Below are 12,214 nucleotides of genomic sequence, written 5' to 3' on the forward strand. Positions count from 1 at the left end.
CATCAGTCCCACCAAATGTTGAGTATTATGGCGCAGTCATTGACCTCGGCCATGGCGGGGTTGTTGTTGTCTCCCTGGATGGTGGGGGTGTAGAAACAGCACAGCCTCATCGTGTTGACGTTTACCAGGCGAGTGAATGGCACCTCTTTCATCTTGGGACACTCTTCCTTCTTCATGCAGCCTCTCTCCTTGAGCTTTGTGGCGTCTGCATTCCATGCAAGCTTTACTGTATTCTGGGAAGAATGCCACGCGGAATAACAGGAAAGATGTGCACAAGAACACAGCCGCACTTGCAGATGGAACTAAGACATATTAATATTCCGCAACACGCCACTGCATTTTAGAAACCCAATTGGAAGCACATTTGCTGTGTGTGTGCCTTGATCCAGATTCTTTGTTAGCAATGTAAACAACATTTGAAGAGGCAATGGAAGCATTTCAAGCTGTACAGTATCCCTGGCAAGTCATTTGGATTTGGAACAAAGATTACAATGAGACACGGAAACATGTCAATCTTAGGTGTCGTCAAAATGGTGATAAAGGCCAATATCGCCCATACTTAAGCTTGACATTTTCAAAGCGGTGTAGCTGTAATGATAGCTAAGGTTAGCAGCTAAACTTTGCCAAATGGCTATCATTAGCTGACAACAAACACGACTAATGTGAAAGTCAGCGCCCCCATGCGGTACCTAACCAAGATGCACAAACAAAACATGTATTGTTGACTTTGTACAATGTAACAATTATATGAATGAATAACACTGCAACTTGAAAATATCCATCTCATGACATCCCATACAAGTTATTTGGCTTCTTAGGATCAGTTTGAAGGCTTTCCTCCCACACCCCACCCCAAACCCCACCCTGCAGACCTCCGACCCCCCCGTCTACGTGCTGATGTAACACGTCCAGTACGTCACACGCGTACACAAATGTAACCTCTCCTAAAAGGAGTAGAATTTACTGAATGTGTTTTTCAGCACTTCCTACTTCCAAATATTTGATGGTCACTTGTTTGGTATCATCCAAACAATACAGTCGTCCCTCCGCACGTTGCTCTTCCATTTGGCAGATTCACTCTCACGTTTTCAAAACATGTGAATGATTATGCTGTCGGGTGCTTGAATGCGGCCTATCATTAGTGCACAGATAAGACGTTGCAATGTTATGTAGGGTTCTACACTGGCCACTAGGTGTCACTAATGTTACATTATACAAATATACACCACTTCAGGTCCCACCAGGAAACAACAAAAAGGAAAAAACGTTCTACAGTCTGTCATGGCTACTATATTGGGTGATATTATGTCTATTATTTTGGGAGATATTGGGTGATATTATGTCTACCATTTTGGGAGATATTGGGTGATATTATGTCTACTATTTTGGGAGATATTATGTCTACTATATTGGGTAATATTAAGTCTACTATATTGGGTGATATTATGTCTACTATATTGGGTGATATTATAGCTACTATGAGGTGATATTATGTCTACTATACTGAGTGATATTATGTCTACTATATTGGGTGGTATATCAACTATACTGGGTGATATTATGTCTACTATATTGGGTGATATCATAGCTACTATGAGGTGATATTATGTCTACTATATTGGGTAATATCATAGCTACTATGAGGTGATATTATGTCTACTGTATTGGGTGATATCATAGCTACTATGGGGTGATATTATGTCTACTATACTGGGTGATATGTCTACTATATTGGGTGATATTATGTCTACTATATTGGGTGATATTATATCAACTATACTGGGTGATATCATGTCTACTATACTGGGTGATATGTCTACTATAATGGGTGTTATTATATATTGGGTGATATTATGTCTACTATTTTGGGTGATATTATGTCTTTTTAATTTTCTATGTCACATTTTATGCTATTAAAATGTTATTTCTTTTCCTCATAATATTACATTATTCTCATAAAATTAAGATTTTTTTTCCTCATAGTTGGACTTTATGCTCATAAAATTACAGCTGTTTTTTTTTTCATTTCTGCTCTTTTTTTATTTTCCCAACTGTTTCAACTTTTTTCCCCAACCTAATTTTCCTCAAAATTCTAACTTTTATTTGTATTGTTTTTGAATAATAGTAAAACTTTTTTTTACTGTCTTCTTTACAACTTATTTGTTTCAACTTCAAACTACTAAAATTATGTTATTTTTCCTCATAAAATGACCTTATTATTCTTGTAAAATTACTGCAGATTATTCCATTTTTGCTGGGTTTTCTTTTTTTTTTTTAGATTTTAGAACGTGCGAGCTGCACTGTAGACCCCCGCGTTAGATTGCCTTTTTCATCTTAACATTTAATACAGAGTTTCCTTTTTCCCCTCCTTTTCAGCCTAAGCAGCAGCTGTTATTTTTTTTAACCAAAAGTATGAGAAATGTTTGCTTGAATGGAAGAGCACTGCTGAATCACCACTGGGGTACCCCTTTAATAATGCTGGACAGGACATAAATACACAACATGAATTATGTTTGAAATGATCCCAAGCAAAGTCAATAACAAAGTCAATGGAGCTTCTTCAATACGTTCAATGAATTCGGTGAATGCTTGCTGTGATTTTTGCCATCTTTCTTTCTTTGCAGTGTTTGTGTTTCTGCTTCATACCAGTACTCACCATCAATACTGTATACTGTACATGTCATTATTAATAGATATTACTGACACCATCAACAGATTAGACTAGTAGTTAGCACGGCTATTTCAAATATCTGACTACACAAACAGCTTTTTTTTGTTTTATTACCCTTTAAACATCTCATACAACCTGGTCAGAATCATTCAGCCACACAAACGACCTTGAAACTCTCCCCAAAAGACCCCAGCAATCAGTGTCCTCAAGTCTTTCAGCACAATGTCAACACACACACACACACACACACATCCACGCACGCATGCATGCACGCACGCACACACACAAATTGTCAAAAAGAGACAACACTCTCAAAGTGTGTTTTGTTGCGCTTCCAATCAGAGTTGTGAGTCCGTGTGTTAGAAACTGTGGAATACAAAAATACTGCAAAAATCCTGCTGGAATGTACTTGGTGGTATTTCTTTCTCCATCAGGCAAACGTTACGAATTTCCCCGCAGAGTATTAGGGCCACAATGAAGCAAAATGGTCTGAGATTTCGAGAACTGAGTCATAAATTTACAAGAATAAAAGTTGCAAATTTCCGAAAAAAAAGTCATAACATTACGAGAATAAAGTCATAAATTTACGAGAATAGAGTAAAAAGTCATAATTTTAGTAGAATAAAGTTGTAAATTTACAAGAATAAAGTCGTAAATTTACAAAAAAAAAGTCTTAATGTTACGAGAATAAAGTCATAAATTTATGGGAATAAAGTTATACATTTACAAAAGAAAATTCAAAGTTACGGGAATAAAGTCGTAAATTTACGAAAAAAAAGTCATAATGTTACGAGAATCTCGTAAATTTATGAAAAAGTCGTAATGTTACGAGAATAAAGTCTTACATTTATGAGAATAAAGTCGTAGTATTATGGGAATAAAGTTGTAAATTTATGCTAAAAAAGTTTTAATGTTTTACAAGAATAAAGTTGGAAATTTACGGGAATAAAGGTGTAATATTATTACCAGAATAAATTTGTACATTTATGAGCATCAAGTGTTAAATATTAGGAGAATAAAGTGTTAATATGAGGAGTGATGGTGTCGTACGTGTCAGAGGGAAAATAGAGCATAGCATAACGTTCCTCTTGCTTCAGGCAAGCTTTTATTTACAACCTGGCAGCAAAACAGTGCAGTTGCGCATTTAGCATTTAGATTAGCATAGCTAGCCCTTCTCACTTCCGCCTTCCTTATTTCCAACTTTTTTTCTTGTAAATGTACAACTTCTTGTAAATCTATGGGTTTTTTTCTCGTACGTTTATTGTCAAAATCTCAGACTAGAATTTTTTCCCAATGTGGTCCTCATACTTGGTGGTACGAATGAGTCCCGAAGGAGAAGGTGAGAACATTTTGTTGGTGCTGTTGCGTCACAGTACACAAGACATAAAAGCCACAAGGAACCAAAAAGCACTTGGAATGTAATGGGACAGGAGTACGGAAGCCCTAAAGGGTCATATCAGTTGAGTTTGTTTTCCCGAGGGACAAAAAGCAGAGAATAAGAAACGAGTGTAAATGACAAGTATGAGTGTGTGACCTCTTCGGGCTTCTGTAGGGGAGGGATCCCTGTCAGGTGACACACAGTAGAAGAGAAGAAAAGCACAGTTTCCCTCCCCTCACGCCTTGACGGACATGAGACACAGTGACAACGACAAACAGACGAAACGCTCAAACGCCAACAGCAGAAAAAGACAGAGAGGGTATTTCTAGTAAACGGCATCGCTTGTGATGCCCGGTGGATCCGTGCAGGAAGGTTTAGCACTGTGTCGATCTGAAGGAAAGAAAACCGGCGTCGTGTAAAAGTTCTACGTGGCGAGGTTTGCCGCTGCGTCTCGCGTCGTCGAGGCATCAGGGAAGGATGGCGATTCATTTGGCTTTGATTTCCGCGTAGCTGCTGCCGTCATCCCCCCTCCCTGAGGCCCCCTCCCTGGGCCTGCCCCCGCCAAACTCCAGAGCGGCGTAGTTCAGCTCTCGCCTCTCCATTTCTGCCAAAGAGCCCGCAGGTTGGAAATCCCCGTCTTCTCCCTGCGCACAAAGCAGACGGCTCAGCAGCGGCCGGAGTCCTCCACCCGCAGGACACCTCCCGCTACCCCCCCAGCCCCCGATCACACAATAGCGTGACGTGGACAAATACTGGTAGTAGTGGTGGTTACTGGCTGGACAAGGAGACTTGAGATGTGGGAGGTTAGTTTGGCGGTTTGGGTTAAGCCTAGGTCACAACCGGTCGTACGGCCGCTTTAGGTGCAAAAAAGGCAAAATGTCCATTTTTTCGTACGTTGCGCTTGCAGACTCTGTATGTGTGCCGTGCGCCACATGTGCCCCCCACACATGGAACTAGTGTGGCCAATGCACATTCACACATTTCCTACATCCTCCATGCGCGCCGAGTAAGTCGCTTGTGCATTGGCCGTACGCCAGAGTGCATCGAATGGATGTGCGGATCAATACTTCTGATACCAACGCTTCATGCTCTAAAGTCGATTCTCAAATCAAAACATCAATACTTTTCATTCATTTTTTGTCTCCATTTTTGGACTATATTCCCGTAAAATTGAGACTTTTTGTCTTAATATTTGGACTTAATTCTTGTAAAATTTAGACTTTTTTGTCTTAATATTTGGACTTTATTCTTGTAAAATTGAAACTTTTTTGTTTTAATATTTGGACTTTATTCTTGTAAAATTGCAACTTTTTTTGTCTTAATATTTGGACTTTATTCTTGTAAAATTGCAACTTTTTTTGTCTTAATATTTGGACTTTATTCTTGTAAAATTGAAACTTTTTTGTTTTAATATTTGGACTTTATTCTTGTAAAATTGCAACTTTTTTTGTCTTAATATTTGGACTTTATTCTTGTAAAATTGCAACTTTTTTTGTCTTAATATTTGGACTTTATTCTTGTAAAATTGCAACTTTTTTGTTTTAATATTTGGACTTTATTCTTGTAAAATTGCAACTTTTTTTGTCTTAATATTTGGACTTTATTCTTGTAAAATTGAAACTTTTTTGTCTTAATATTTGGACTTTATTCTTGTAAAATTGAAACTTTTTTGTCTTAATATTTAATATTTGGACTTTATTCTTGTAAAATTGCAACTTTTTTTGTCTTAATATTTGGACTTTATTCTTGTAAAATTGAAACTTTTTTGTCTTAATATTTGGACTTTATTCTTGTAAAATTGAAACTTTTTTGTCTTAATATTTAATATTTGGACTTTATTCTTGTAAAATTGCAACTTTTTTTGTCTTAATATTTGGACTTTATTCTTGTAAAATTGAAACTTTTTTGTCTTAATATTTAATATTTGGACTTTATTCTTGTAAAATTGCAACTTTTTTTGTCTTAATATTTGGACTTTATTCTTGTAAAATTGAAACTTTTTTGTCTTAATATTTAATATTTGGACTTAATTCTCGTAAAATTGAAACTTTTTTTGTCTTAATATTTGGACTTTATTCTTGTAAAATTGAAACTTTTTTGTCTTAATATTTAATATTTGGACTTAATTCTCGTAAAATTAAAACTTTTTTTGTCTTAATATTTGGACTTTATTCTTGAAAATGTACACCTGTTTTCCTATTTCTGCCCTTGTTTTTTAACTTCAACTTTTTTCTCCTATCCTTTTGAACATTCTAACTGAATAAATTAGGTAGTATGTTTGTTGCAAGTTTGACGTGCGGCGGCGGTACGAATGAAGCGACATCCGTACGTCCGAGTAGCGTCGTAGGTTGGGTTACTCCTTCAGGGTCCATTTGAGGAACGCCATAAATCGCACGGCCAAAAAAAAAACGCACATCCCGTTGTGACCTGGGCTTCAGCGACGAGAGGCCATGCAGACGGTGGCAGTTGAGCGGAAACAGACGGCGTACAGAAAACAGAAGGCGGTGTGCGAGGATGCGTCACCGAGACCGGTGTGCGGCGTGATTTCTTTTGGGAACCTTACCGTGGTCTCCTCTAGAATGGAGTTAAACTTTGAGCCCAACAGCTCTGTCTTAAGCTGTGCAGGAGTTAAGGGAGAGAAAAAACAGACAGAAAAAACGCAGAGCAGCGATGAAAGCAAGAGAAAACAGTCTTTCCAAAGGTCATGGTTGGGGCAACTAGTGGGAGAGATGCCTGCACTGGGGGGGATGTCAATTTGTCAAATTCCACGACTAGTTTCATCACTGTTACCCCCCCCCCCGCCCCTCCCTCCAAAAAAACAAAACACCGAGTGAACGGTCATGCAACATCAGCATGTCTCACCACTTTCTTCCTCAGATTTTGTTTGTCCTTCTTGACTGCGCTGTAGTACAAAGCGGGGTTCTCCAGGACCACGTCCTGCCTAGGGTAGCCATTCTCTCTGGGGACGGAGTCACATAATCAGACTCGGCCTCCGCTAACGCTAGCGCAGGGCGACACGCCAAGCCTGGGCATCCATTTTAAAACAACAAGCTCCGTCAGGTTATGCTGAGGATGTGAGAGATTGGTGAGTGATGTCATTATTGGATGGGTTTAGTTGCGCTCGTCCAATTTGGGTTTTGGATTCGGAAGCTTGTAATTTCAGAGGGGGGACTAAATAAAGCAATTTTGTTAAGGTGCGTTGTATTTAGCAGAGTGAGTCAAGGGTACAGAAGCAGTGTGAGGGCGGGGGTTCATGCCTGTGGAACGTAAGAGTTAGTCCAGCTTGCTAAACCTCTCCATCACAAAGTGGACGCCCAAGGACTTCAAGGAGGTCATGCTAAGGCCCAATTGCTCCGGAGATAGCCACGTCCGCACCAACCCCACTTTCACTCGCAAACAAGATACGTTTTAGAATGGATGACGAGGCTTAAGTGTTTCCTGGGATTTCATTTAAAAAAAAAAAAAAAGCAAGACCAGCTCTGCCTCACATCTCCCATAGTTTGTCCTTCAGTACTCACTTCTTGTTGTTGTGGCCGACGTATCTCACAGCGGCGATGATGAAGGCGATAACGGCCACTCCTCCTATTGTACCGACGATCACGGCCATCAAGTACTTCTCTGGAAATGAAAGAGTTTTGGTGAGAACCCTTTTTGGAATTTTTCCCATCATGCACAATCCTTATGTGGGACATGAACACGTCTTTCTCTTTTCTGTGCATTCTCTAGATATAAAACACACCTATTGCGCCTAGAAAACTAGCTATTAAGACAAAGTCTTACGGTTTTATATACAGTGGTGTGAAAAAGTGATTGTCCCCCCCATTAAAACATAACTTAACTGAGATTAACTGAGATCTATCAGTTTGGAAAAGGTTCTAAAGCCATTTCTAAAACTTTGGGACTCTAGCAAACCACAGTGAGAGCCATTATCCACAAATGGCCAAAACATGGAACAGTGGTGAACCTTCCCAGGAGTGGCCGGCCAACCAAAATGACCCCAAGAGCACAGCAACGGCTCATCCGAGAGGTCACAAAAGACCCCACAACAACATCCAAAGAACTTCAGGCCTCACTTGCCTCAGTTAAGGTCAGTGTTCATGACTCCACCATAAGAAAGACATTGGGCAAAAACGGCCTGCATGGCAGAGTTCCAAGACCAAAACCACTGCTGAACAAAAAGAACATGAAGGCTCGTCTCAGTTTTGCCAGAAAACATCTTGATGACCCCCAAGACCTTTGGGAAAATACTCTGTGGTCTGACCAGACAAAAGTTGACCTTTTTGGAAGGTGTGTGTCCCATTACATCTGGCGTAAAAGTAACACCACATTTCAGAAAAAGAACATCATAGCAACAGTAAAATATGGTGGTGGTAGTGTGATGGTCTTCAGGACCTGGAAGACTTGCTGTGATGAATGGAAGCATGAATTGTGCTGAAGGAGAATGTCCGGCCATCTGTTGGTGACCTCAAGCTGAAAGCAACTTGGGTTCTGCAGCAGGACAATGATCCAAAACACACCAGCAAGTCCACCTCTGAATGGATGAAGACTTTGGAGTGGTCTAGTCCAAGTCCTGACCTGAATCCTATTGAGATGCTGTGGCATGACCTTAAAAAGGAAAAGCCTCCAATGTGGTTGAATGACAACAATTCAGCAAAATTCCTCCCCAGCGCTGGAAGAGACTCATTGCAAGTTATCACAAACGCTTGATTGCAGTTGTTGCTGCTAAGGGGGGGCCAACCACTTATTAGCTTTAGGGGGCCATCACTTTATCACACAGGGACATGTAGCTTTGGATGTTTTTCTCCCTTAATAATAAAAAGTTTCATTTCAAAACAGCATAAAGTGTTGAGTTGTGTTGTCATTGACTAATATTTACATTTGTTTGATGATCTGAAACATTCAAGTGTGACAAAATAAGAAATCAGGAAGGGAGCAAACATTTTTTCACACCACCGTATATGTGTTCATGTGTCACGTAAGGATTGTGGGGCAACATTTAAAAAAAAAGTACACTTTTCCTTTAAGATTCATGGCTCTCTCCCACTCACTCTCCTGCTGCAGCTCCAGGAGAACGCTCTCTCTGCCATACATGTTGGAGATGCTGCAATGGACGTTGACGGCAGGACCGCCGTTGTTGACGCGCTCGCCTTTCTCCCGCAGCTTGATCATGCCCGTGGAGGTCTGCCCGTCGGTGTGCGTGTAAAAGTTGTACCGTCCTTCTGTTTCGTTGATGGTGATATTCAAGTCAGGCAGGTAAAACTCAATGGTGGGCTCCGGGTTTCCCGTGGCCATGCAGACACACTGGACACCCTCCCTCACCACGGTGCATTTGGACTCATCCAGAAGGACCGGAGCGTCTAATGTGGACAGAAACCCAGCGTTGTAGTCTGGATTGTTTTAGGTTTTGTCGGAGTGAAAATGCTACGTCCTACTCACACTCCACGGTGATGTTCAGGGAGCTGCTGGCCCGGCCGTGCTCGTTCTCAGCCAGGCAGCGGTACTGCCCATCTCCCTGCGGCGTGATCCCCTCAATCTCCAGCACTGACAGCTCATCCGCAGTTATCATGCCCACCAGTTCGCCATCCTTCAGCCAGGTAAGTGTTGGCGCCGGGCTGCCCTGAGTGCTGCAGTGCAGTGCGAGCGAGGTGCCCTCCAGAACTGTCAAGGAGCTGTTGACAATCGGCTCTCGGGGAGGGTCTTCGAGAGAAAGAGTCATTCCGTTTACCACAGTCAACGCACTCAAAACCTTTCGTAGGACTTACACTTGACGGCCAGGTAGAGAGACGTGTTCATGACGCCGTAGCCGTTGTCCCCGATGCAGGTGTAGACTCCTTCTTCTGCGGGCGTCACGTCATTCAAGGTAAGGGAGAGATTGGACTCCGTGTCCCACATCAATTCCTGGTCTCCAAACTTCCAGGAGATCCTGGGAGCGGGATTACTGTCCACCTCGCAATGCAGAGTCACAGAGCTGCCCTCCATCACCTCTGAGGAGACGTTTACCCACACGGAGCGTGGGGCGTCTGGGAGGACACAAGATGTTTTGTCTAGTATGCAAATCTTTGTCATATTGGTCCTGTACAACAGCGGTCCCAACATTCTAGCGATCTACTGTTTCGCATTTATGATGTATTGTGTAAAACTAAGACAGTAACAACATCAAATTAAAAGCACAAAAGGAATACAGACCCACCATCCACCAGTACCAGCCTGGACTTGTTTTTCAGAGAGAAGATTACATCACTCTTTGACGTGTGTGGTAAAAGGCAGTGTGCTAGCATGAATTAACTTGAGGTTGTGCACCAACAAATATGCACTCAATAACGTCATCAAAACGTTACCTTTATGCATTCCAACATCGTATCAGGATTTGAAAACAAGTATGAGGAGAATGAAAAAAGGTAAAAGTACAGTATAGTAGTCTATCAGTCTGCAGCGTGGTACAAAGCTAGCACACGCACAATGGTGCGTTCAAGGGCCGTTGAACAAAGTGGGATGGGGCGCCGCTCGCAACAAACAACATATACTGTACATGCAAAAACTATTGATTTTGTAACTGTATATATATTTTTTTAAATAAAGTAATGGCCCATATTTCCAAAACTTAGTGTTTTTAACATTTTTTTTTATCATTGCGTCTGAAAGCTTCCCGGTGGTTGGGGACCCCTGCTGTACAACACTTTGGCGGCCATTAATTTGACATTCTGCTATCACCAAGATAAAAGGGAACCAGGGGCCATCGGGGATAGAGGATACTTTGACGGGTCTCAACAAGCAAAACACTGTAGGTGTTATTCTAAATTCCATCCCTGTATCCATTCATTTTCTATCACTTGTCCCATTCAGACTACAGCCTGGACTGTTGACCAATCAATCGCAGGGCACATAGAGACACATCGTCAATGAATCCTCCACAAGGGAAATTGGTCCGGTTGTCTCTCTAATTCCTGGTCTGGATTTGGGTCCACACATAGTTGTAGGTTCTATTTTTACTTACACTTGATGTCCAGAGAGACGAGCCTCTCGTACACGAGGGTGGTGTTGGGGTAGTAAACCCTGCAGCCCAGCAGCTGCCCGTTGTGCACCGGCCTGGGCGTGAATGTCAGGGTGTTGGACACCACCGCAGTGTTGCTCTCCTCCACCGATTCCGAGCTGAACTCGGGGTCAGGCAGGTAGTCCGTGTACATCCACTGGATCTCAGGAGTCATGTCGGGGCAGTTATCGGGAGCATAGCATGTCAGCTCCAGGGTCTCGTCGCTGACAATCTCCTCTGGGACGTCGATGTTGGGTTGTTCTGAGGAAAGAATCACATTACTGGATGGCTCTGACAAGGACGGACGTCTGACACACCACTGTTGAGCAATTACACAGTGTAAAAGTTTGATTTGGCGTAAGTTGATTATTCATGGCTGTTGAGTGGGGCGCACGGATGACGTCATGTAAAAGTGACTGTTGCGGTTGGCACGGGTTACAGTGTGGCGGTCCATGTGCAGCTGAATAAACCTCGCCGACACGTCCTCTCCAAAGAGCACAAGTTGGTGAGTTGTTGTCCTGTAAAGAGTGACACTCAACGCCCTACACCCCGGACGCTACACTCAATGTAAACGTAAATAGTTGACTTTTAAAACAAATGTCACTGCCTAAGTTATGATGTATTTTGTAGTACGGTTGTACTTGGTTTGTGGGTCGATCACAGCTTTTGTCTTGACTCAATGTTAAAGCATTGAGGACCAAAGGCACTATTTCCCGCTGTGAAATCTGCTTTAACTTCTTTAATACTCGGGATAGAGAAGTGAATGAGGTATCAAATTCAAGTTCAAGACATGCTTTATCAGACATAATTAATCACAGACTTGATTTCATTCAACCTGTTAATTAATTCATTGTTAATTCAATCTGAAGTGTTGGTTGCACTTCACTAAATTCAAATAAAATGTGAATGCATTTGCCATTAGTTGTTTACTTGTTTGTTTTATATTCATTATTAATTCATTCCTGATTCCCTTACAAAAAACAACAGGAATCTTGGAAACTTCACCTGCACTGTACAATATCCAGGCATTTATTTCACAGTCACACAGTTTGAATTGTTGGCTAAAAAGTTACTGAATCTATTTAAAGTTACTGAATCGTTTCGGATCGTATCGTTCGAAAAGAACCAATGTCAT

General features: G+C 41.4%; 1 protein-coding gene across 7 annotated transcripts in view; it reads right to left on the bottom strand.

Moving 5' to 3' along the window:
- Positions 1-4,136: 4,136 nt before the first annotated feature.
- Positions 4,137-12,214, bottom strand: part of mag (myelin associated glycoprotein) — a 31,433-nt gene continuing 23,355 nt past the window's right edge. For 4 of the 7 annotated variants that reach the window (XM_054782032.1, XM_054782031.1, XM_054782033.1 and 1 more), the window contains 8 exons: positions 11,044-11,340; positions 9,812-10,069; positions 9,486-9,746; positions 9,098-9,406; positions 7,568-7,667; positions 6,912-7,008; positions 6,613-6,666; positions 4,137-4,693 (listed from right to left, as the gene is read on the bottom strand). In XM_054782032.1, the coding sequence (XP_054638007.1) occupies positions 4,535-4,693; positions 6,613-6,666; positions 6,912-7,008; positions 7,568-7,667; positions 9,098-9,406; positions 9,486-9,746; positions 9,812-10,069; positions 11,044-11,340 (1,535 nt within the window). In that variant the 3' untranslated portion in view covers positions 4,137-4,534. The remainder of the gene's footprint in view (positions 4,694-6,612; positions 6,667-6,911; positions 7,009-7,567; positions 7,668-9,097; positions 9,407-9,485; positions 9,747-9,811; positions 10,070-11,043; positions 11,341-12,214) is intronic. The other 3 variants (XM_054782034.1, XM_054782036.1, XM_054782035.1) reach the window with 3 other exon arrangements.

Source organism: Dunckerocampus dactyliophorus, chromosome 7 (assembly GCF_027744805.1).
Source record: "Dunckerocampus dactyliophorus isolate RoL2022-P2 chromosome 7, RoL_Ddac_1.1, whole genome shotgun sequence".
Taxonomy (NCBI): domain Eukaryota; kingdom Metazoa; phylum Chordata; class Actinopteri; order Syngnathiformes; family Syngnathidae; genus Dunckerocampus; species Dunckerocampus dactyliophorus.